Below are 27673 nucleotides of genomic sequence, written 5' to 3'. Positions count from 1 at the left end.
GTTTTATTTAAACTATAGATAGAACTTCTGGCACCAGTTTTTAATGGCTTCATATTTTGTATTCGAAGCTAAACTTCTGATAAGGTAACTGGAAGGGAAAGATCTTTGATCATTAAATCCTGAGGTTCTTAACTAGGGAGTGGTAGATGGGGTATGTGAACTTATTAATCCCATTCAGAATTTTCCTGGTAAAGATACTGGCATAGTTTACCATTTCCTTCTTTAGTGTATCCCCATTATACAGATGAGAAACATAGGCAAAAAAGGTTAAGTAACTTGCCTAGCATCACAGTGTTTTTACTTCAGATTTGAACTCAGATTTTCCTGATTGTACCATCTAGCTGCCCCTAAATATTTGATTTAGTGTAATTGATTTGCTATACTATGATAGAGCTCTAGGTATTCTCTCAAGTTCTGCTTAAACTGCTGTGAAATGACAGTATTTATATAACAACAAATGTATCAGGCACTATGTCAACTACAAACATCTCCTTTCATCCTCACAACAACCTTAGGGAAGTGCTATTATCCCAATTTTATATAAGAGGCAAACAGATTAAATGTCTGAAACTGTATTTCAACTCAGGTTTTTCTGACTGCAGTCCTGGCACTTTTAATATCTAGTGTATTGAGGAATCAAGCCTGCCTTTCTGAACTCACATGGTGTATAAGGGATTAAAAACTTAATTTGAAAAAAAAAATCTTAACTTCTCCCTTTCTTCCTCTCACCATCATTGAATAAAATGAAATCCTTGTAACAAATACAGTCAAGTTGAACTAATTCTCATATTGCTCAAGGACAAGGAAAATACTTCTGATGCAGAATGAAGCAGTCAAGAAAGCTATACACAATTACAACAATAACGTAAACAGAAAAAAGAAAAAATCAAAAGTGAGAAGATGAGACCACCTCTTTCCAAAGGTGGGAGGTCCTTGTGTGGTACATTGCACATATTTTCAGATTTGATGTATTGATCAGTTATGCTAATTTTTTCCTCTTTAAAAAAATACTATTTGTTCTATGGTATGGCTTTCTGGTTATGATTCTAAGAAAGTAACAACCTAAATGGCAATATTCTTTCCCAACCCTTCCCAGAGTTGAAAACCATCTTTACATGTAATTGAAAAAATGATTAGCTATCAAAATAAAAGTTTAAAAATGAAATCAAATACACAATTTTTTTTTTTTAATATTGGAATAAAATAATGAGGAGTGGTGATGAACTCTAAATTGTGTACAAAACAAAAAGCAAGCTGCAGTTAAATGGGACTCAGACCCCAAGAACAGAGCCTGGTATATATATATATATGGTCTAGCTTCTTCTAGTTCTGTCTGAAACTTGCAGAGAAAATCGGGGAAGGAATCCCAGACCAAAGCTGTCATAAGTTAAATGCAGCAACAGTCTATTGAAACTTCAAATGAGCAATCTCACAAGTTTGTTGATCCGATGTAAACTTAGGTCAGAAATGCAGAATCCAGATCAGGGGGGATAGTGATCAGACTAGCTCCAGAACAAGCAGGCACTAAAAACTTGTAGGTCTTCAATCTGAGTTGTCTCTGATGACCTGAAATAACATAAAACTTGATATCCCAAGAATACGATAGGACCAGCCTATGCATTCCTTCCAGAATTATGACCTTAACATAAAATCCAAAGCCAGAAAGTATTTGGAAAAATGAGCAAACTTTCAAACAAAAATCCTAATATAAAGACCTATTATGGTGACTGGAATGCTGATGACACAAACCCAGAAGAATAACTCCAAACCTCACCTCAACCTCAAGACCTCACCAAATTTGCCCGCATGTCCCAGTCCTTGGCAGTGGAGCAGCAGAGACTCTTCCAGCAGGAGATCCAAAGGGTTTTTGTCTTGGCTTCCAACGACGTGCTGTCCACTGACACGGACAGTGATACATCGGATGAAGAGAACGCTCATATGCTGGACATGTGTCACGAAATCGAAGACCTCCTGGAGGGCAAGACCAACCCTCAAAAGCTGCAGAGACAGAAGGAAAAGCAGGAGTATCAGGAGCTGCAGCAGCTCATGCTCAGAGGAGATAGGGGTGCTCCTCCCCAAGAGAAGGATCAGGGCCCAACCACCTCGCGATCTGAATTTCTGATTATCTATCAAACGTATGCTGGGAAGGAATACGTACAGATCGAGATAGTCCGGGATCCAGTGGTGATCAAAGTTTACGTACAAGTGAAGACCACCAAAAACGAACACTCCATCCATGAGCAAAGCCTCAAATAAAACACAGCTGAGGTACAAATTCAACTAAAATCCTGGAAGAGATGAAGGAAAAAAAAACCAAAAAGCAAAATTAAAGTAACTATCAATGAAGTAAGAGTGCTAGAATAAACCATTGGAAAAGAAATGAGAGCTAAAAAAGAACTAGAAAACCTAGTGCAAGATATATAAAACCTTGCTAAAGAAACAAACTCCTTGAAAATGAGGATAGAATAAATTGAAATTAATGATTTCATGAAAATAAGAAATTTTATTTTATTTTTTTATTTTATTAATTTTATAATTATAAATTTTTTGGCAGTATGTATGCATGAGTAATTTTTTTTATAACATTATCCCTTATATTAATTTTTCCAGATTTTCCCCTCCCTCCCTCTAATCCCTCTCCTAGATGACAGGCAATCCCATACATTTTACATGTATTACAGTATAATCTAGATATAATATATGTGTGTAAATCCAATTTTCTTGTTGCACGTTAAGTATTGGATTCCGAAGGTATAAGTAACCTGGGTAGATATACAGTAGTGTTAATATTTTACATTCAATTCCCAGTGTTCCTTGTCTGGGTGTAGTTGTTTCTGTCCATCATTGATCATCTGGAAGTGAGTTGGATCTTCTTTATGTTTTTTTTTTTTTTATTAAATAGTTATTTTTATTATTAGATGTAATATATATATATATTATATAATATTATTATACTTTGAATATATTTTTTAAATTTTATTATATATATATATATTTTTTATAATATTATCCCTTGTATTCATTTTTCCAAATTACCCCCCCTCCCTTTATTCCCTCCCCCCCATGACAGGCAATCCCATACATTTTACATGTGTTACAATATAGTCTAGATACAATACATGTGTGTGAATATCATTTTCTTGTTGCACAATAAACATTAGAATCCGAAGGTACATGCAACCTGGGCAGACAGATATTAGTGCTAACAATTTACATTCACTTCCCAGTGTTTCTTCTCTGGGTGTAGCTACCTCTGTCCATCATTGATCATCTGGAAGTGAGTTGGATCTTCTTTATGTTTTTTTTTTTTTTTAAATAGTTATTTTTATTATTAGATGTAATATATATATATATATATATATTATATAATATTATTATACTTTGAATATATATTTTTTAATTTTTTTATTATATATATATATATATATATATATTTTTTTTATAATATTATCCCTTGTATTCATTTTTCCAAATTACCCCCCCTCCCTCTATTCCCTCCCCCCGATGACAGGCAATCCCATATATTTTACATGTGTTACAATATAGTCTAGATACAATACATGTGTGTGAATATCATTTTCTTGTTGCACAATAAACATTAGAATCCGAAGGTACATGCAACCTGGGCAGACAGATATTAGTGCTAACAATTTACATTCACTTCCCAGTGTTTCTTCTCTGGGTGTAGCTACCTCTGTCCATCATTGATCAACTGGAAGTGAGTTGGATCTTCTTTATGTTGAAGATTTCCACTTCCATCAGAATACATCCTCATACAGTATTGTTGTTGAAGTGTATAGTGATCTTCTGGTTCTGCTCATTTCACTCAGCATCAGTTGATGTAAGTCTCTCCGAGCCTCTCTGTATTCCTCCTGCTGGTCATTTCTTACAGAGCAATAATATTCCATAACCTTCATATACCATAATTTACCCAACCATTCTTCAACTGATGGATATCCATTAATTTTCCAGTTTCTAGTCACTATGAAAAGAGCTGCCACAAACATTTTGGCATATACAGGTCCCTTTCCCCTCTTTAGTATTTCTTTGGGATATAAGCCCAGTAGTAGCACTGCTGGATCAAAGGATATGCACAGTTTGATAACTTTTTGGGCATAGTTCCAAATTGCTCTCCAGAATGGCTAGATTCTTTCACAACTCCACCAATAATGTATTAGTGTCCCAGTTTTCCCACAGCCCCTCCAACATTCATCATTAGTTGTTCCTGTCATCTTAGCCAATCTGACAGGTGTGAAGTGGTATCTCAGAGTGGTCTTAATTTGCATTTCTCTGATCAGTAGTGATTTGGAACACTCTTTCATGTGAGTGGATATAGTTTCAATTTCTTCCTCTGAGAATTGTCTGTTCATATCCTTTGACCATTTATCAATTGGAGAATGGTTTGATTTCTTATAAATTAGGATCAATTCTCTATATATTTTGGAAATGAGACCTTTGTCAGAACCTTTACCTGTAAAAATGTTTTCCCAATTTGTTACTTCCCTTCTAATCTTGTTTGCATTAGTTTTGTTTGTACAGAAACTTTTTAGTTTGATGTAATCAAAATTTTCTATTTTGTGATCAATAGTGATCTCTAGTTCTCACAGAGTCCACACTGCCCAGGTTTTGTGCTGTCTGCAGTGGTGGGATCTTTGAATTATCTTCTGCTGGTAATTTGTTGCACTCCCAATTTTGGGGGATTCTGCTGGTCCAGAACTAATTCAGAGGCTGGATTTGCTAATTGGTCTGAGAGTTTTAGGGGGTCAGAAAGAAACATGTGTTCTATAGCTAATTCTTTTAGGGTGTTAAACTCCTTTATGGATTTAGCTTGCCGGTTAATGGCATAAATTCACCTGATGGTGAATTGCCTTTCTCCTGGTTAATTGTGAGTTCCACTAAGAAACTTGTCTTTTCCATTGTTAATAGTTAAAACCCTTTTCCTTGCTAATTATATGCTCTCCCAAATCTATTTCATATTTACCACTCCTGATGTCTATTTTATCTCTTCATTTTGTCTGTAACTTCTTCTCATAAATAAACCTAGCTTTTGCCAAAGGGGGGAGGGGAGGATCATTTATACCTTAAAGCCATTAGCAAAAAAAAAAAAAGAATTTAGGCATCATTTTTCAAGAAATTGCAAAAGAAATGATCCAACCATTCTGGAGAGCAATTTTGGAATTATGCCCGAAGGGCTATAAAACTATGCATACCCTTTTTTAAAAAAAACTTGAATAATAACTTTGTTTTCAAAACATATGCAAAAATAGTTTTCAATATTCACTCTTGTAAAACTTGTGTTCCAATTTTTTCTGCCTCCTTTCTCTCCATCCCCTCCCCTAAATAGCAAGTAATCCAATATATGTTAAATGTATAATTCTTCTATACATATTTCTACATTTATCATGCTTGTGCATACCTTTTGATTCATCAGTGCTATTGGGTTGATATTCCAAGAAAATTGTAAAGGAGAGAAAAAGACTCACATATGCAAAAATGTTTGTAGTAGCTCTATTTGTGGTGGCAAAGACTTGGAAAATGAGTAGATATCCATCAATTTGAGAAAGGCTGAATTAAGTTATGGCATATGAAAATAATAGGATATTATTGTTCTATGAAATATGAGGAATAAGCTGATTTTAGAAAAGCCTGGAAAGATTTACATGAACTGATGCTGAGCTAAACAGGTAGAAGCAGAAATACAGTGTTCACAGTAACAACAAGATTGTGTAGTGATCAGCTATGAAAGATTTGTTTCTCAACAGTTTAGTGAACCAAGGCAATACCAATAAACTTTGGATAAAAAAATGTCACCAGAGAAAGAACTATGGAGAATGAATACAAATCAGCACATCATATTCATTCCCTCCCCATTTTTTTAAATCTCTTATGGATTTTCTCTTTTGTTCTGATTTTTCTTTCCCAACATAATTTATAGAGAAATGCATTTTTAAAAAAAATCATACACACACACACACACACACACACACACACACACACAATAGCTCAGATCTCTTAGAACTCAAGGGTAAAGTGAATACAGAGAGAGCTTACCAGGGGTGAAGACAAGCTTGAGATTCACTTTTCTGTAACTGAGTTCAAAATCTGCAGAGACAGGGGCTCTGAGCTTTTCTTTGTGAAGAACCTATTCTAATAATTTCCTAATTCCCCAGGGTCACTGGATTATTGGTCATTGTGCTGAAATCATCTTAAAAGATGGAGCCCTTTAAAACCATTGGAGAGAGAGGAACAACAAAAAACAAGACTTCCCCTAAAACCAAGGGTGCTGGTCTCTTTTTTGTGGGGGTGAGATAGAGCTGTCTGGATTTCCCTTCCTTGGCTTGCCCAGAAGTCCAGACATCTGTTCCATCACTCCCCTGCCCATAGGTGGCTCCATAAGTCTACCAATTCCTTTCTAAAGTTAAAGAAAAGGCATCTAATCATCTCTTGGGCCATATCAGATTAATCTTTCTATGATTATGCTTATCATTCACCTAATTGAAAAATTATTGTAAGAGAGCCGCATTGACTGCAAGATTTAGTCTGAAACCCCTTAGCATTTTAAGACTTTCTGGAGTCTGACATCAACCTTTTCTTGTCATCGTTATTTCTTTGATCCTCTCCAAGATAATCCCTTATACCAACAATTATTATTAATGGAATCAAAGATGGAGGGCTAATGTGTTTTTTGAACAATGAGCTGCATAAATATGTTAGATGTTCAGTCACTGGTGTGAATTTATCAGTTTTTTCTATAACAAATGAACATACATACGCATGTATATACAGGATTGTATATGTCAGTAATTTGATAGATCCATGATTTAATCAATGTGGCTGTGGATCACAACCCATCCATTCCTTCCCAATATGATGCAGCCTACTTTCACCCACTATGCCTCTTTTCATTATCCTTTGGGTCAATTGCAATTTTGATTGTCTTGAGAATGATGTGTTCCATACCTCTTATCTATAAGGCATCACTGAGAAACTATTGATTAAAAAAAGACAGACTTTTCCAGTGGAGCAGCTTGGGATCATTGAAAGGATTATCCAAAAACTATTCTAATTCAACTTGATTCAACAAACATTTCACATTTTTCTTTTGAGCAAAGGCTCTGTGAGAATAATTTCAAATGTCCTTGTGCACACATCAGTGTAATTCATCACTTTACAGACAGATCTTTATTCACCTCTCATCTAAAGTGGCCTTTTGCAGTTCAATCATTTAATTCCCCAACCAACCACATATTGAACATCTACTCTGTGGTAAGTTCTGTGAAGGGAAATAAAGGTATGAAATTCTCCTCAAAGTACATGGAATGTATCTGAGGAGACAAAACATTTAGATAGGAAAAAAGTCAAAGGAAAACAGAATAAAGGGCTAGATTGTACTAGACAAACTACAAATTCTTGAAGTTCTGGAGACTGTAGTGAGCTGGAGTAATTGAAGTTTTCTTGAAGAGTATTCATTCGATTGCTCAGAAAAGATAAAACTTTGTGTAGTGGACAGTGTTCTTGAAGTTAGCAAAACAGAAGTATCTTTCAATTTCACTATCAGGCAAGTAATATTTCAAAGCTTGCTAGGTGGGGGCAGTAGTTGGAGCAGTGCGTTTATATTAGGGACATCTGACTTCAAGTTTTGGCTCAGACACTAGTTATCCCTTAGCCAGCTCATCTGTGGAATGGATAGAATGAGGATAAAAAGAAAAGCTATGTATAGCAGTTTGCTGCAAAGCTTAAAATGTTATATAAATACTAATTATTGGGGATGATTCAAATAAGAGCATCTACTTTACAGGGTTTTCTTGGGGCTTAAATGAGATTAACATATGCAAAATGTTTTTACCAATATACACTACCATAGTTCTTGAAAACATTATGTCAATCAATTGCTCTAAAGATCCTTTTAGGAAAACCCAAACACCAGGCTGTAGTATGAGTTGGTCCATTAGAATGTGACATATAATAAACTCAGGGTCTGTCTCTCTTCAGTATTTTTATCTTCAGTGCTAAGCTTAGAATCGAACAAATCTGTTTATTAATACACGCTTTTTCATGAAAAAATAAAAAGCCAGATAACCTAAGCATTTTTCGAGTCTTTAAGAGAAATATAGATGTATGAGAACTGATTATTGTTGTAATTCAATAATAAACACAGCTTTAAGTGACCATTTTTTCTTTATGCCTCTTTTGCCTCTGCAATAAGTTTATCCTAATAATCTCTGGCTCCTGCAGCCTCGGAGTACAAAGTGAGAAAAATTAAAGGATTCCGATTTCTCGCAATCCAGTGACGGTTTAGGACTCAGGGGCGGGGCGGGTTGGACGGGAACTCAAAAATCGCAGTCCGGCCTCGAGTTTTCACACAACGATCACTCCCTGCTGGCTGCACTTTAGGATCTTGTTGCCAAGACTCGAACGAAGGTCATGAAAGCCTCTAAGTTTAGGGAGAACTTCTGGGTAAGGAAAGGGGAGCGTTCGGGGATCAGGTGCAGAGCGTAGAAGGAAAAACAGACAACCTGTGTCTCATCTCAGGGGCAAGCTGGAAAAAGAGCCAGCTCAGCTGCAGTTGGGTCAGGGGGAGGGGGAGAAGGGAAAGAAGGGGTGGGAGTTGAGGGGGAGATGGAAGAGAAATGAAAAATTCTGAGAGGGAACTCTTGGAATATCGTCGGCAACAGAGGAATGGGGACTTGGACAGCTCGGGAAGAGAGCGTACTAAGGGAACCTTGGAGGTCTTTTCCAATTCGGAATTCCTGGATTTAAGGGGCGGGCTGGCAAGCGATATGGAGGAGAATCAACATTGACTTTGGCTGCTTTGGTAGTTTCTTCTGATTAGCACTGGGATAGCGAGAAAGGAGAAAAACTCGACTTTTCTTGGGTTCGTTCTCACCTGTACACCCGGTCTCCAGGAACTTTCTCAACTGCTAGATAAGGCAAATCCTGATGAACAGGGAAGGAAAAGACTGGAATTTTTTCCCGGACTGTATCGCCCACAGTGAGCGTGCTAGTTATTCGTTTTCGCTTTTCCCCTTCCCTTTTCTGTTTTCGAACCTCCCACCCTCTCTCCTCTTCTCTCCACTTCCTCCAGTTCTGTGAAACTAAAAGGCTCTTACGCAGTGTCGGGACTCTGCGGTTGTATCCAGTAGGGTCTGAAATCATTTCTTAGAAAGGTGGAGAGAGGGGGAAAAAAAAGTTTTTCTTAGTAAGAACTATATGAATATCTACAAGAAATGAAGGAAGAGATTTTTTTTTTTTAAATGAAGTTTTAGGGCAGCTAGGTGGCACAGGGCAGCAGCCCTGAAGTTTGGAAGACCTGAGTTCAAATTGGCCTCAGACACTTAACACTTCTTAGCTGTGTGTCTGTGGGCAAGTCATTTAACCCCAGCCTCAGCAAAAAAAAAAAAAAAAAAAAAAAAAAAAAGTTTCCTGGAGATGATAGCACCTTCCTCCCTCCTTCTTCTTCCTTCCTTCATTCTTCCACCTTTTCTCTTTCCATTCATCTTGACTTGCTTCCATCTCAGCTCTTTAATCAAGATTTTAGAGCCCTCTTCTCTATTTTCTTCCTTTCCAAATCGCAATTGAAGGGGCATCTAGATAGTGCAGTGAATAGAACACCAGCCCAGAAGTCAGGAGGACCTGAGCTCTAGCAAATCTGGCCTCAGATACTTATCACTTCCTAGCTGTATGACCCTGGACAAATCACTTAACCTCAATTGCCTCAGCAAACAAAACAAAACAAAACAAAAAAACACATCTCAATTGAAAAGGGAATATTGTACTCTTTCTTTTCTTTTCTTTTTCTTTTTCTTTTATTTTTTTTTTGAGACTTTCCCCATATAACACTACTGTAGTTGAAGGATATCCTTAAGCAAAACACAAATTTAGCTCAAATTCTAAAAATCACATCCCAAAGTGGATTTCCTTCTCCAAGGACATGTAACAAATGAGGCAAGAAATGGTAGCAAATCTCTACTAAACCTCATTTCCTTGTAAAACTTGACAAAAATCTATACTAGCAAAGGTGAAAACTCAGTGGAGGAACAGGTGATAGACCAATAAAAACAATAATTAACAAATATGTATTGAGCCTATCATAGCACCTGGAAAAATCAGCTTGGAGTTAGAGAAATTAGAGCTGTGGGGTTCAAATTCCAGCTTTTCCATTTATTATGTTTGATCTTGGGCAAGTTATTAAGTAAGTATTATGATTCTCAATTTCCTCATCTGTAAAACTGAACTAGGATGACATCTAAGTCTGCTTATGTGCCTCATTTTTGGAAACACTGAATACTATTTTTAGGAAATAATTCAACTTGTCTCCTACTCTCCCTCAATGCTTTCCCTTCCTTTACTAATAAAAATAACTCATTTATATAGTGCTTTAAGGTTTACAAAGCACTTCTCACAATTCTTTCATTTTAAAAAAAATGTATTTATTTATTTAAATTAATAGAATATTTAATATTAAATTAATTCTATGATAGAATTATATTATGTTATAATATTAATACACTTAATAGAATATTTAAACAAAATAAGAAAGGAAAAGAAAAAAGAAAAAAAATCGTGCACAGCAAGCAGAACATAAGAAAAGATTCAAAATTTGAAACAATAAATTTCCATTTCAAGAAAGCCTATATTATATTACACATGTTCAGAACTGTCTTTGCTTCTTTGTAGGTTTTCTTTTGTTCTTACCACACACTTTTTACCTTATACTTTTTTCCCCACTTTCTTCCAGATGCCTTTTACTTCTTTAACAGCTGTCTCTGGCAAATCCCATACCCTTAGCTATTGAATCTGCTCCAGCTAGACCACAGATTCTTCTATATGACTGGGTGGCTCTAATAGATGCTACCAAGATGGTAATGTTTTTTCATCTTCAAAGATGCATGTATGATAGAGAGCAATGGACCTGGCATAAACCAACAAGTATTTATTTATTAAACACTTCCCATGTGCTAAGCATTAAAGATACAAAGTCAAAAATGGAACAGCCCTTGTCCTCAAAGAGTTAACATATTGGGAGAAACAACACACACATATATGAGGAGATACAAAATTCATGCAAAGTGAATACAGTGTTATTTCAGGATGGGCAGGGGAATGCAGAGGGGAAATGGAGCCAATCAGCAAACTTGTTTCTGTAAGAGGAGCTAGTATTTGAACTGAGTTTTGGAGAAAATGAAGGACTCTAAAAAGGAGGATCAAGGAAAGAATTCCTTACGGGCCTAAAGGCAATCCTGTGTATAGTCACTACAAAGGGGCTGGAACATCATATCCTAACTGAGAAAAAAATAGGAAGGTCAGTTTGGCTAGAACATAGTATGGGTGAAGGGAAGCAATATGCAGTAAGGTTAGAAAGACAGGCTAAAGTTAGGTCATAAAAGGCTTTCAGTGCCAAATAGAGGAGTTTGTATTTTATCTTGAAGGTTAGAGGGAACCAGTGGAGCTTCACAGAGGAATATGGTCAGACCTACTATGCTGTAGAAATATGCCATTCTGAGATCTTTTTGGAGGGTGGATTGCAAAGAAGAGAGTCTTAGGAAAGGGAAAACAATTAAAAGACTGTTGCAGTAGTCCAGGTGAAAAGTCATGAATTCTATGTGTTTCTTTATATATATATATACATATATAAATATAATAGAGTTATTGATATTTTCACTATTTCACTATTGGGAGAAAAACATAAACCTGTAATTGCTACATGTCTATGAAGTGTTATTATTATATGAATTATTATTGTGTAGGTTTCTCTATGTCATATCACCTTTATTTGTCTCAGTTTCCTTGCCTGTAAAATAGAGATAATAAGAGTACCTTCATCTCAAGGTTATTGTGAGGATCCAATGAGGTAATATTTATAGAGCATTAGCTCAGTGTCTGTCTGTGTAATAAGTGCTTAATAGATGTTTGGTCCCTTCCTCCTCTTTGTTTCCGTCTTCCTCATTAGCCTGTACAATCTTTCCATGTTAGTAACCAGCACCTTTCCATCTCAGCTAACGCTGGTTCAGTTCTCTTTTGAATGACCTGCTGTTGATACAGGTGCCTGTAGATAGTGTAGATAAAGATTATGATATCAGTTTTGGGGATCCCCCAGTTTTCCTTTTTTCGCTCTTCCATGTGCCATTGATAAGTTCCTTTTCTTTGGATAAATTTGTGTTTCCTTTCCCTACTCTTCTTCTCAGGAGCTGTCGCTCTGTTAAGTTATTCATTCTTAAAACTTTGTAAGAAGGTCCTTTTCTAAGTCCTCCTCTGGTGCCCACTCTGGTAGAACCTGTCTAACTTTCTTCCATTAAGAGAATTTCTGGTCTCATTTAGTAGGTACAACAAGAGAGAGAATCCCTGAAATCATCATATAAGTGGATGCTGCCTTTTCTGATCTGGTTTCACCAGGAGACTTTGGAAATAATTATTTCCAACACTTTGTCAAATAGGAGAATTCCAGAATAGGGAGAAAGATACAAGTAGCAGGCAGGCAAATTGGTTTCTACTAGATGGAAAAAATCTCAAGTTTTTTGATTTTTAGGCAGTGCCTTTCTTATGCAGCAAGTAGCTAAATAAGCCTTCTAAAGACTTCCTCCTTGGCCTTTTCTGGTTCTGGTTCTTCTGGCTGTAGAAAGCTGGATATCTCTATTTGAATTCATGTTACTAAAATCAGCTGACTTTCTGTGCTCTCTTCCTTGGCATTCTCAAATCTGGATAATCCCATGGGGCCTTGGTAAAAGGTCATAGAATCAGAGACTCATTGATAGAAGAGAGTTTAGAGAACATTTGCTTCTCATTTTACAGATGAGGGAATGGAGGCTTAAGAATGTTAAGTAACCTGTGCAAGATCAGAGAGGAAGTAAGCATCAAAAGGGGTATCTAAATTCAGATATTCTGATTCCAAATCCTCCTGAGATTTGTATTCTTGAAAAGAGTAATACAAATTTATTTCCACGTAGATGATAATACAACTATTAATAATACTCTATCAAGGCTTTAAGAGTTTGAGATCATAGAAAGCATTGTCCATTTTTGCATAGCCTGCTCTTTTGCCTATTATCTTTCATATGTGCATTGGTTTATAAATAATTTTTTATTCATTTAATTTTTCCTGTGTGGATTGTTAGGCTCTTCTCTTTACAGTAATGATGTATCTATCTCATTGAGAAAATACTATGCTTTTCTGGGATTTGATACAATTAGCACAATGTTATTCTCAAAATAGGGGCATCTGAAAGATGTCATCACCTATTTAGATCCTATACAGGATAATGGTGAAGACTTTTAGTTGTGGTGTTTCCTTGTTTTTTGCCTCACTTGTCATTAAGAATCAAGAAGTTACTAAACAGCATCTACAAAAGAACTCCATATAATCTTAACTTATTATGTTTTTTAATTAAAATTTTTCTTGACATTAAAAATCTACCTTTTTCCCCTTCCTACCTTTTCTCATTGAAAAAAGAAAAATAAAGATTTTGTAGCAAAATAATTCCTACACTACTATGTCTACTATAATATTGATGTATAAATGAGAAATTCATTTTTGAAATTCCTTGAGCTTTAAGGATGAGCTTTGCTCTATTGAGTTAAATGTTTTTGTTTGTTTCCAAACATGTTTCCATAATTATTTCCATAATGAACTAATATATTTCTACAATTTTAACAAATGTTTTTCAGTTAATTTCATTTTTGTAAAAATGTAGTTTGCTATCATTTGTGAAAGCCTGTCTCAGATTTTTGTTTTATTTTCTTATGTTTTCATCAAGGATATTCATGATAAATATGTACATCATTCTGATAAATATTTAACAAAGAGAAGTAATTCTATGGGTTGGTATTTACTTATACTCTCTTGGTCAACTTTTTAAGTAACAATGTTAATTCTGTTATTTTTTTTCCCCATGTGGCCCTTTTCCTTTCCTGGGAAGTCTGGTAAAATTCTCTCTCGATGTTTCCAAGACAATGTCTTTGACAATTTGGATTTCCTCCAAATGTCAGATCTAGTTGCTTTAGGCATGTAGGAGATTGAGATGATAGCATCCTAATTGGATTGATAATTTCATTGGTGTTAATGTTGAAAATAGATCATTAGAGAAATAATGATACATTTGTTCTAATTTTAATTTTTTTATTGTATTTCTACCAGTTTCATCTTTGAATGATTTGGGGCTTTGTGACCCAGTTAGATCTCATGTAAAGCTTTCTGTTACCTTGTTTTTTCTTTCATTGCTTTTTGGTGTTTTATGAAAAAATGGCATTCATAATCTTATGCCATCCTCCCGTATATTATTCTGTAAATGTGTTTATATTTAAAACTAATAATCTCCTTGGTTGTCATGTCTCTCTACTTGATGAGTGCTGGTTAATGTGGTTTCTTTTTATTTCCTTGTAGTGATTGTCTTATCTAAGTTAAATTTTTACAGGATTGGACAAAGTACCTCCATTATGTTTATAAATGACCTAAAATTTTTGATACTTCATGTCTACTACTCTTTTTTTCTGCCTCTGCCATTATTGCTCTAAAAGTTTTTGAGGTCATCAGTTTTGTTTATTTTTTACATTTTGGATTGTCATGGTAACCCCACCCCACCCTAGGGCCAATCTACTGAAGAACTCAGTGTTTAGTTATTTATGTATTTGAACATTAGCTCTATCACCAAGATACTACTTGAAATTTTTCTCACATAGTAGAACTTGTCAAATCTTCTCTTTGAAGCATAGCTTTCAGGAATTGAAGGTCACTTCCATTTTACAATGAAGTATCTAGATATGACATCATAAAGAAAGCTTAGAAATAATCTAAATAATATATGAATTACTTGTTTTTTAAAATTTTATTTTCAACTATTTATAAATCTACTTGGTCTTGATATTTTAAAATTAGAATCTTAAAAATTATTGAAGTATTTTGTTTTCGTATTGACTGAATTTCTGAATACATACACCCTATACATACATTCTTAATTATGCAATTGGGATTCCACAAAGGGATGTGATCTCTGAGTGATACAGAAGTGGATGAAAATTTTCTGATATCAGGGTTTTGAGAAACTCAAGGGCCAACTAGATTAACAAGTGAATGTGGGGTAAGATGTATTCAGGGAAAAAAAAAAAAACAAAAACACACAACACATTGAAACTATAAACCAATATCCCTAATGAACACATATGAAAACATTTTTTAATGAAATATTCATAAATAGTTAAGACACCTATCACAGAATTTATATTGGGTTTAATACCAAGAATATAGGATTGATGTAATATTAGGAAAATTATAAAGTGAATGAATAATATTTATTTAAAAATCTACAAAAATCACAATTGATTATATCAGTAGATTTAGAAAGAACTTATGATAAAACATAACAATTTTTGTGTGTGTCTGTTTTTAATTGAAAACATAGGAACAAACTGACTACTCCAATTTTTTTTTTTTTTTAAACCAAGGACAATATTACAAAGTGGGTCAAGCATTGATCTTAAAGTCTGGAGACACTTGGATTGGGATCCCAGCTCTAACAATGACCATAACCTTGGGCAAGCCATTTGACCTTTAAGAGCTTCTGTTTTCTTATCTACAGAGTGGAGATAGTAATATTTACAAACTTCCCTGGGAGATTGTTAGGAAGGTAATTTGCAAACTAAGTTGCTACATTCCTGTCAATCCATAGAGGGAAAATAGTTTTTGTAGGAGTATTCTATGTCCAACCTATGCTATATACTTACATTTATCTTAATTTTTAAGTTTTCAAAGTTTGCAAAACATTTTATATTCATTAACTTATTCCAGAGGCAATTGCTAAAAGAAAAGCAGAAGGTGGTCCCTCCCTAGCCTATAGGGGAAGTTAGCAATCTTAAATGATAAGATAGATACAGATGAAGTAAATCTAGAGTCTCTCCCATGCTACTAGACAGAATGCTGGATAGGAGGCCAGAACTGAGAGATATGAGTTCACAGAATACATCACTATAAGTACAAAGAGGAGGCAGAATTTAGTTCCCCTAGTTCCATAAGCTTAAGGGTAGTTTATTTCACCAGTGTCTGAGACTAGACAAAAGATTTTCTATGGTATAGAATTTTTTTTAAACCCTGAGTAAAAAATGAAACTTCTTTTGAGAAACCAGATCTTTTGTCCATCACTAGGCTGTGTCCTAAGCTATAGTCAGGCATTATCAGCAAACTGCCTTTTGAACATTTTATACTTGAGATATCTCAAATTCAAGATGTCTAAAACAGACTTGTTATTTTCTCTCATCTCTTCTTTCCCCCTAATCTTCCCCTGTTCTTGATGGAAGCATAAAGTCATTACTAAGCATTATGCTCATTCCATATTGTTTTCCTGTTCCTTCTCTGTGAGGAGGAACCCTAATCCCACCTTGTTCCCCAAATCAGACCATGTTTTCTTTCCTCTTAGATCTGCCCCCTTTCAGAGTAGTGGACTGTTTATTCTTTTTGGTCTTTATACCTGAATCACTCCCACCCCTATTTCTCTGGTTTTGTTAATTCCCTGTTCCCTATAATCATTCAGTGAACCTATCCTTATGGAGATTGGATAGGACAATCTTGCTTTGTGTTCAAATATAAGTAAAATCAGTCAATTTGAGAGGTAGCATGGTGCATTGGAATGACAGAGGACTTAGGTTTGGAGTCTAGCTCTACTATTACTGTCAGTGTGACCTTGGGCAAGATATTGTAAGCTTTCTGGGCTTCAGATTCCTCAAGTATAATATCTATATCTGTTGTGTCAAACTCAAATAGAAAAAGAAGCCACTAATCCATACAGATAATTACAAGATTAAAATATTAAAACTTAGTTTTAAAATTTATATCTATATCTGTAGTTTATTGCATTTTTATAAAATAGGTATCCAAATCAAACAGTTACTGATAAACTGTAATTTCATGATCTGCATTCAGTCATATTTAAATTTTTTGTAGCAGCAAGTATTGAAAATTGAGGAAATACCCATCAACTGAGGAATGGCTGAACAAGTTTAAGAAATTTTGGTCTACATGATTTTTGAGGTTTCTTAATACAAGGATCCAATGAACCGACTCCAATAATGATAGCAGTGTTGATGTTCTGTGTTTACATATGTTGGTAGTAATAGTGGTAATAATAATAGTGGTAGTAGTAGTAATATAATAGCAGTACAAGTAGTAGTGACAGTAGTAATAGTGTAATGCCAGAGTAACTGAGGCTGGATAGAGATTATCGAATAATTTAATATATTATTTGAAAGGGAGAGATTTACCGGGACCAAATGGATCCATGATTTGGTCCCAGGGCTGAATGAGACCCAGCAGCAAATGTCAGATACAAGATTCTTTTATAGGGTAACAAGAATGATGTTCATAATGGGGGAGGTACCTGAGAAGGGGATGACCTAATGGGGGGAAGCACCTAGGATGACATAATGAAGGGAGGTACTAGAAAACTCCTGATATTCTAATGATATCTAAGACATAAAACTTTTATCCTATCAAACATTTTGGGGGAATAACTATAGCTTGAGGTCAAAAAAGGCAGAATAACTGAGATAAGACAATTAGGGAAACTGGGTCAGGACATTAAAAGGGAACTGTGGCACAACAGTAGTAGTAGTAGTAATAGTATGTGAAGCCATGAGAGTACTACAAAATAAGTTCTGTTGAACTATTCAGCTTTGGCATTGTAGTGAAAAAGCAGCCAGAAGTCATATATAACCAAATGAATATGGAATTTTATTTTTTATTAAATTTAATATTTTTAAAAAAAATTTCTTAATTCTCAATTCCAAATTTCTTCTTTCACCCTTCCCCCATCCAATATACATGTAATAAGTTATGCAAAAATATTCATACATTAAGCATGTTTTTGAAAAAAAAATTTAAATGTGAGAGAAAAAATCTACTCTTAGAATTCATCAGTTCTTTCTCTTAAGGAAGACAGAATGTTTTATTATGAATCCTTTGGAATTATGGTAGATCACTGTATTGGTCTCTCAATTTTCTCACAAGTTTCTCACAGTTCGTTTTCTTACAATATTGCTCTTACCATGAAAATTGTTGGCCTGGTTCTTCTCACTTCATTTTGTATCAGTTCATATAAATCTTCTCAGGTTTTTCCAGAATCATCCCTTTTCAGTATTTTTTATAGCACAGTATTGTTTTATTGTTTCATATCATAATTTGTTCAACATTTCCCAATTGATGGGTATCTCCTCAGTTTTCAATAGTTGCTACTACAAAAAAGAGTTACTATAAATATTATTGTACATGTGGATCCTTTTCCTTTTTCTTTGATCTCTTTGGAGCATAGGTCTAGAAGTGGTATGGCTGGATCATAGGGTATGCTCAGTTTTGCAGTTTAAAACTTTATTTTAAAAATGTAAAAAAACATTCTTAGCTAGGCACGAATAATACAAAAACAGGCAGCAGACTATAGTCTGCTGTGATAGCAAAAATGTTAACAACATAGATAAAATTGAAAGTGTGCTGCACCTACATTGTCCTGTTGCTTAATGCTGATTAGCACACCATTGTGTTATGTCACTTCTAGAAGCATATTCAGTTCTGAGTACCCCATTAAGGAAAGAGAAGACAAATTGAAATGTATCTAGAAGAGGGTGACAAGCCTAGTAGATTAGATGTAAGGATATTTGATCTGGAAAAGAGAATCTTTTCTTTAAAGTGGGCTAAGGCCAGGGTAGGCAAAGCTGTAATAGTTGTATTCAGGTATTTGAGGATTAATTATATGAAAGGGAGATTGGGTTATTCTATTTGGCCCAGAGGATAGAATTAGGAACAGGGATTGTTGGTATTGATATAAGGAGAAATTTGAGATTCCCTTTCAGCTTCAATGATTCTATAAATTTTAATTCCCAAACTTCCCAGTTGATTTATTTGTTGAGCAAAGCATCCTGTAATATACAATATATTTGCAAAAAAAGGTTTGATGTGATTTTTAGCTGGGTGATTTTTGTTTTGTTTTTTAATCATTCTGTTTTTAGATCATTGACTCTTAGTTGGATCAAGATGTTCTCCATAGTCATCCCACTGGGTTCCTTCAAGTGATCTTCTTCTTACACCACTTTATTAGAGTACTCTTCAGTTTCACAATTTTGAAAATTCTTAGGAGATTGTATGCATTTTTACTTCTCCTTTTGTTTCCTGGGGAGAGGCCATTATTTCAGAAACTTGCCATTATCTGCTTCTTCTTTCTATAGGCCCCTCTCCTCACAGCCAGCCTTAAACTTTTTCTTCTTCACTACATCTGATGCAATTTTTTTTTTCCACACCCACAGTGTCCTCATTTTCTCAGCACAATCGGCTATGACAACATTATTCAACACTTGAATGAGGGTCGAAAGAACTGCAAGGAATTTGAAGATTTTTTAAAAGAAAGGTATAGTGTCATCTCCTGTAAGAAACTACAACTGCAGAGAATGTCTCCTAGATCAGAGGGAATTTACTAGGACCTATTGTGTTTAGCACTTTGCTGAGAATTGTAGAGATTACAGAAATATAAAACTTGATTCTTGTCTTCAAAGAATTTATAAGTTAGAAAAAGTAAATTAAATTAAATTAAGTCTTCCAATTTGCCTATACTGGCACTTCTACAATGATTAGTCTACAATAGTTGCTGCCACTTACTGTCCTCATTTCTCTACATTTGCAGTTTAATTTCTGAGTTTAAGATTCAGTGGAAGCTGCTCTTGCAGCAATTAATTGCCATTTCTGATGACCTCAGCACTCCTCCTTATTAACCTTTGTTCAACATTTGGTATTCACTATCTTCTCCACCTGGATACTCCCTTTTCTTTTTTTTTTTTTTAATTTAATTTTTATTTTATTTTATAATTATAACTTTTTTTTTTGACAGTACATATGCATGGGTAATTTTTTACAACATTATCCCTTGCACTTACTTCTATTCAGATTTTTCCCCTTCCTCCCCCAACCCCCTCCCCCAGATGGCAGGCAGTCTTATACATGTTAAATATATTACAGTATATTCTAGATACAATATATGTGTGTAGAACCGAATTTCTTGTTGCACAGGAAGAATTGGATTCAGAAGGTAAAAATAACAGTTTAAACTCATTTCCCAGTGTTCCTTTCCTGATGTAGCTGATTCTGTCCATCATTAATCAATTGGAATTGGATTAGCTCTTCTCTATGTTGAAGATATCCACTTCCATCAGCATACATCCTCGTACAGTATTGTTGTTGAAGTGTATAGTGATCTTCTGGTTCTGCTCATTTCACTCAGCATCAGTTGATTTAAGTCTCTCCAGGCCTCTCTGTATTCCTCCTGCTGGTCATTTCTTACAGAACAATAATATTCCATAACCTTCATATACCATAATTTACCCAACCATTCTCCAACTGATGGACATGGATACTCCCTTTTCTCCTCTTTCTCCTTCCATGAGTCCTTCCCGTCTGCAATTTCTTTTTCAGAATCACTATCTATAACATGTGCCCTAAAGTGGAATACACCAAGGCTTTGTCCTAGACCACACTCTCTCATTTGGTGATCTCTCATAAGTTTAATGATCATCTCTATTAAGATGATTATCCACACATTTGCCAAATATTGCCATTTTTACTTTCATAACATCTCTCACTTTTATCTTTAAGTCTGCTTATATGGCCACCATTCTAGATCAGCCCTATTTGTCTTTCACTTGTGCTACTGCAATTGGTTTCCCTATCTTAAATCTCTTCCTAGTTTGTCTATCTTCCCCATAATACTTCCTAAAGTATATTTGATTCTGTCATTCTCCTGCTCACTAAACTCTAGCAGCCTCCCATTGGCCCTCCTCTCCATTCATACTGTGGTCCAACTCTAGATCTTATGAGCCTTCTTATTTTTTCTCATATATTATATTCAATTTCTTGCCTATATGTCTTTGCACTGGCTGTCCCTCATGTCTAAAGTGTATTAACTCCTCAGCCTTTCTTAGGACTTCTAGATTCCTTCAAAACTGCTCTATTTCCTCCATATAAGCCTTTCCTGTTTCCTTAACTGCCAGTATCTTAGCCACAAATTTATTGTGTATCTATTTTGAATATATTTTAGAAATATTTACATATGTACAGATTACATTTTTCCTTTTATTACACAATATATATATCCTAGCAATATGATTTTAAAATACAAATGGTGTTCACGTTAAATCTTGAGTGCTTAACACATTTTCCCTCTATAAGAGTGCAGTAAAATCAATAGCAATCCTACTCAATTAAGACCGCATTGTTATTCTTTTTTTAATGTCAAGATAACACAGTTGCAAAATAATTGATTAGGGGTAAGGAGCACAGCAAAATTTTAGAACAATTTACCAAATACTGTGGTTTGAACTATATTAGTGAAGAAAATACTAATGGAAATAAAATCACCCTATCCTATAAGTATTATGTATAGTTAAGTAGTAAGTATAGAAAGTACTTCTAGGCTCTTAAGTTATGATCCTTTGCTCTCACAGGGCTTAATCAATTACATAACCTACCAGAGCACAAGTGATTTTCCTTTCTTGAATGGATGGTAGATTAGCACCATATATAGCCTGGTGCCATGTCTCTTAGTAAGAACTGTGTACTAGATTAACCCCAGTCCCCATATAACTTTATTTTTTTGTAAGCTTTGTAAGTATCTAGAATTGTTTTGTCCATGTATCTACTGAAAGTTTATCTAGATTACCCTTCTATCTTTGTGGAAGGTCCTTGGAATAAACCTTTTATTACTCAGTAAGCATAAATAACTTCCAGCATGGTCAGATGGCTCTTTGGGAAATAGCTGTATAGCTTGTGTTCCATGATTAATTGCCAGCATAGAGCAATATATCTTTGATTGCCCTTTGGAATTTCATGCTAAGTGACCCAGACTTATTTCTTACTAATTCCTATATTAGAACTTTCTGTTCTGATCAGGATAGTTTTTTCACTGTCCCCAAAAAGATTTTTTTCTTTTCCTACTTCTTTGTTTGCTTATGATATTTCCTATTGCTTTGAACTACCCTCTATCTAGGTTATTTCTGGGTTTAGTTTCTTTTTTTTCCCCCTGAGGCTGGGGTTAAGTGACTTGCCCAGGGTCACACAGCCAGGGAGTGTGAAGTGTCTGAGATCAGATTTTTACTCCGGTCCTCCTGAATTCAAGGCTGGTGCTCTATCCACTGCGCCACCTAGCGGCCCCTACCTAGGTTATTTCTACGCATCTTTCAAGTCCTAGAGAATCTTATGTTTTTTATGTAGTCTTCCATGATCATCCTAATAGAGAGAATCATAAGATTTCGAGCTAGAAGGGCCTCAATAACTTTCATTCAACATTTTAATTTTAGAACAAAATAATTTAAGATTTAAAAGAGTTGAGATAACTTGCATAAGGTCATGTGGGTAATTAAATTGTGTAAGCTAGTGTAAATAGATGTGGCATGTGACCTATTCTCTTAAATCCTTTTGATTCTATAGGTCAACTACGGCAGGTCAGGGCAGTTCAACCATGTGAATTCAATTCATTATCAAGGTTGTAGTAGAAATTTTAGTGATGGGGAAGACATGCATATATTATTTCTTATAACTGTAGCTCCTGAGTTCCCATCAGTGTGATTTCCTCTACACAAATCATGTAACATGACACCATTAACTGTCACAAAACATTTACTAATAGGATACAAAGGAATACAAAAGAATATATAGCATAATAGGCCACTCATAAACCTGGTTTGTCCTCTGTCTGCAACCTATCAGAAAGGAATATGGAGGAATTCATGTGTCCAAAGCAGCTCAAAACTCTAGACTGAAATCCTGAGGTCTTATGATTATAGTTTTAGAGTTGGAATGGAATTCAGAGATTGTTTAATCCAACCCTCAATATTTTACAGATGAGGAAACTGATACTCAAAGAAATTGTTCAGAATCACTTAGCTAATAAATAAGTGTAAGAGGCAAAAGTTGAACCTGGGTCTTCTTGTCTCCAGCTACTACTTTATATATCACATTACATTGTCTTTAACACTTAATCAGTGCAAGTTTGTGATCCAAACTCGGTGGGAATTTTTTGCTCTTAGAGAATAATTAAAATTTGCAGTCTCCATCATGAATAGGCTTCAGTGGGTTTTCCATCCTATAGGCAGAAGGTAGATCCAGTCAGCATGGCTTACATGGAGCTCTGAATATTTAGATTTGTTATTTAATTTCTGTTGGTTGAATACTATTTGTTCCCTATAAGAGGTTATGATACAGACTACTTTGGGGTCATATTAACCAGTAAGCATGCAAGTTGTTCTACCAACAAAGACAAGAAGACATCCTTGAAGGCAGTGGGATACATTTGAAAAGAGCTCTAGTTTTGAACTCAAAATTTGAACACTGGGTTCAAATTCTTCTCTACTACTTAGTACTTTTGTGAGTTTATACAGACAAGAGAAAGGAGATATGCTAAGGAACAATTCACATTCATGCTAGCTCTCATTGAGAAAAATGCAAAATGCCTACAAATGTGCAGGATAAGTAAGGCTGCTAGAAGACCCTAGTATTTCAGTAATCATAATGAGTTTTTTTTTTTTGTTTTTTTTTTGGTGTAATGTGATGAAAGAAGCATTGTATTTGAAGTCAAAAGGTCTGGCTTTGAATTTTAATTCTGATGCTTCTTGTGGAAGAGCAAATAAGGCATTTGCTCTCTGATGCTATGTAAGGAATTTAGCTTCTCTGTGTTCCCTAATTTGCAAAAATGGAGCTATAAAATACAGCTACCCCAAAGGATTATTGTAAGAAAAGCAATTTGTAAACTTTATGGTACTGTATCTTGTGACTGGATATTAGTAGAAATAATAACTGGTAACTGAACTGTTGGATGAAATCTAGGAGTAAATTTACTTCATAGTGAATTAAATTATGTTCATACCTGGGATAGAAGCTAGGCTTTTTGTCTCCAAAGAAATGATGATATAGTTAAGTTTATGAGTTTGATAAAAATGATTCTAAGGACCTATGAATGATCCATCATCTTCTTTTCTTTTTACATAGAGCAGTGATTGAAGAGAAATATGGCAAAGATCTGATCAACCTCTGCCGGAAGAAGCCCTGTGGGCAAAGTGAGATTAAGTATGTCCTTTACATCTTTTTTGCTTTCCACATTGGCTAATGTTATCCAGATTTTTCCCTGCTCTACACCCTTTCTCAACCAAGCAGAATAATCTAGTAAAGTGAAGGATGCTGAGTGGAATGTAAATCCAAGGTCTCATAAGTCATATTCTCCTTCAATCTGGGATGCATCCAAGTTGAAGTCTTTTACTACACAACTTCATGATTGTTTATTCTTGAAAGTGGTGGTCCATTATTTGGTTCAATGAAAGAGGTCAAAGTTGAGGGCTTAGGTAAATAATAAATTTTACTAAACAGAGGTATATGAAAGTAAGCACTGATTCCCTCGAAATTTGGACATAATTCAGAGACTCCTCTCTTTTTCCACCCTCAAGTAAAAGTAGCTGCCATACTAGTTCAGAAGGGTGTGAGAAGCACCAAACTCAAGACGCTAGACATCAGTGCCCTCACCTAGGTTTCATCTTTCTTGGGGTAGAGAGGCACAGGCTCTATTTTATGACATCTTGGCCTATAGCAGTCTCAAAGATGACTCTTGAGGAAGGATCAAAAGCCTTTAATGCCTTTTTCCTTTAACTCCCTCCACTAAAAGGAAAAAAAAAAAAGCAGCATCAATCAGAGAACAGCTAGATCCTTAGTTATTATGTCAATGTTCAAAATGAAAACTTTTTTTATCAGAAAATAAGAGATGCTTATTTTTAAATACTCCTTGAAGTTACTGATGAGGTATTCCAGATTCCACATTTATAGCAATATGGGGCCAAATATAACTCCAGAAATGCCTGAAGAAATAAGGGATAGGGTACTATGCTACTTCATTTCAGGAGGTCCTGAAATCATTTCTATTTCCTTTTCGATGATTTTTTTTAAGAGATCAGTGACTATGGATAAATAATCCCATTACTTTTTTTCTGACTGAAATGCTACAACAACCATCTCACATTTTTATATCTTTTATTTCAAATTTTTACATTTGATCTATAATCTGTGATCAATCAATAAATATTTATTAGATATTTACTATGTTCCAGGCACTAAATGCTGCTTTCATTGGTATAGGGAACTCCTTGTGAGGAAACAACCTTTGCCAATCAATGTATATTGATACCTGCTCTGCAACATATAATCACATTAAATGACTTGTCCTCAAACTACCATGTTTCAGAGAAGGGACTGGACAAGTCACTTAAGTTCTCAAGGCCCCAGGTATCTGATTATAAGTTGCAGATCAATATGTATTGATAGAGTATTTCCCTATCACGTTTTCTTGAGTTCAAGATTTATTATATACAATATTGTCTCTTAAGTGCTATTTGGAAATCTTAAAGTAGTGGACCTGTCAAATCTTCACAGAGAGTGAGTCATTTATTCATTTGTTCAACAAGATTTTATTGAACACCTACTGTGTGGAAGACATTGATTAATTCTAGGTATACAAAAACAATTAGTTTTACTATGGTGGGGTGGTGGGGTGGGAAAGAAGAGCATTCCATGGAGGACATCCAGGGCAAATGTCAGAGTTGGAGTCAGAAGATGGAGTATAATGCCTTTGCTAAAAACCCCAAAACTGACAAAAACAACAATCCAAAAATAATATTTTTAAAAATCAAGGAGTAATAGTTTATGTTAGTACCCTTAGTAATAATTTTCAATCCTTTTTATTTAAAAAAAATTTAGGGAGGGAGTGAGGTAATTGGGGTTAAGTGACTTATCCAGGGTTAGTCAACTAGTAAGTATAAGATTGGATTTGAATTCAGGTTCTCCTGACTCCAAGGCTGGTGCTCTAGCCATTGCATCACCTATCTGCTCCTCCATCTTCTTTAAGTAATAAAAGCTCATAATAAGAGAGAAATGTAAGATTAAAAAATAAAAACAAGGGCAGATCACATAAGAATGAGAGAGAATTTCTGAATAGACCATGGTATTGTACTGGTATCCAGAGGGTATCAAAAGAATTCCAGGGAGGGTTTCAGCATGTTGTGTTGAGGTTGTTTCCGGAGGAGATTTATGGGAGGACGTAGTTTGGTCCTTTCTAAAATTGTAATCATATTCCTGTCTTTGCTTTTCAGCACCTTGAAGAGGTCCCTGGAAGTCTTCAAGCAGCGTAAGTGTTACATTGAAGCATATTCTCTTATCTCTTACAATTTTTGTATCAGACTAGGAATGTCTAATGTGGGAATACTTGTGAGGTGGAAAAAAATCAATAAAATCCCTCTGGCTTTGTGACTGCAAGAGAGCTGGGCACTCCTGCACAGTTTCTCTCTCTGTTCTCTCTCTCTCTCTCTCTCTCTCTCTCTCTCTCTCTCTCTCTCTCTCTCTCTCTCTCTCTCTCTCTCTCTCTCTTTCTCTCTCTCTCTCTTTCATTTGCTCTTCTAGCGAAAATTACCTGGCAGTCAATCAACAAGCATGTTTTAAGTATCAGCACTTTGTCAGGCAAATGTGCTGTGCTAGAGACACAAAATCAAAAATGAATCAAATCCTGTCCTCAAGGAGGTTATGTTCTATTTATTGAGAGGCAATATGATATAGCAGAGAATGTCCTAAGCTTGAATCTCAGAGCCCTGGATTCTAATCCAGCATCTTATACTTACTATGGAACAGGGGTGGGAGTGGCTGGCCTGCGAGCCATCTAAGGACCATATACATGATACATATAACATATACAGTGTGAGATGCATGAAATCATTTGATTGGTTCCATCAAGGCAACCACAAGTCCAGCCATTACATTAGGGGTGAGTTGGTGAAATACTTAATGAAACATAGCAGGCTAATTTTTGAGTTGGTAATTTTATATGGCCCACAAATGATGTTATAAGTATCCAAATGACCATTAGCAGAAAAAATGTTGCCCACCCCTGCTTTAGCCAGGAGGCTCAAGGTAGAGAATGCTGGGCCTAAAGTCAGGAACACCTGAGTTCCAATCCAGCATCTGATGACCTTAGCAAACCATTTAACCCCTATTTGCTTAGAAGACAGCTAGATGGCACAGAACATTAAGAGACCTGACTTCCAATTCAACCTAAGACACTTATTACCTGCTGGATAAGAAAATGACAAACTGCTCCAGCATCTTTGCCAAGAAAACCCCCTAGAGAAGGTGGGAGTCATGAAGAGTCAGACATGACTGACTGAACAAAACAACAGCAATAATATATTTACTCTGTGTCCAGGGCCAAATCACTACACTTCTCTGAATCTCAGTTTCTTGCTCATAAAATTCAGGTAAAAATGCCCAATTATTTATAACATTAACATCATAGAACTATCATGGGAATCAAATGAAATAAAACATATGAAATACTTTACATACCCTAAGATATTTTTATAAGTGATAACTATTATTTGTTGTGGCTGGTTTTACTAGTGTCAGGGCAGAATCAGTAATAATGATCATGGAACTCCTATGATATCCTAATATCACTGTCCTCAATCAGACTATTATGCACAAACTTATTCCCTTGACCATATTTTCATGTTCTTGACAGGTCTGCTGGCAACTCAGATAACTCCCATCATCTGAATACATTATACTATCATGGCATAGCTAGGAAATGTTAAGTGTCTGAGAGCAGATTTGAACTCAGGTCCTTCTGAC

General features: G+C 35.3%; 1 protein-coding gene across 2 annotated transcripts in view; it reads left to right on the top strand.

Annotated features, from left to right (window-relative positions):
* The first annotated feature begins 8343 nt into the window (after positions 1–8343).
* The window catches only part of PSTPIP2 (proline-serine-threonine phosphatase interacting protein 2), a 60125-nt gene continuing 40795 nt past the window's right edge, over positions 8344–27673 (top strand). For both annotated transcript variants that reach the window (XM_074279280.1, XM_074279279.1), the window contains exons 1-4: positions 8344–8457; positions 19276–19376; positions 24002–24079; positions 26146–26180. In XM_074279280.1, the coding sequence (XP_074135381.1) occupies positions 8425–8457; positions 19276–19376; positions 24002–24079; positions 26146–26180 (247 nt within the window). In that variant the 5' untranslated portion in view covers positions 8344–8424. The remainder of the gene's footprint in view (positions 8458–19275; positions 19377–24001; positions 24080–26145; positions 26181–27673) is intronic.

This window comes from Sminthopsis crassicaudata, chromosome 1, assembly GCF_048593235.1.
Source record: "Sminthopsis crassicaudata isolate SCR6 chromosome 1, ASM4859323v1, whole genome shotgun sequence".
Lineage (NCBI taxonomy): Eukaryota > Metazoa > Chordata > Mammalia > Dasyuromorphia > Dasyuridae > Sminthopsis > Sminthopsis crassicaudata.
Note: the sequence above shows the minus strand (reverse complement) of the source record. Positions and strands in the feature narration are given on the sequence as shown.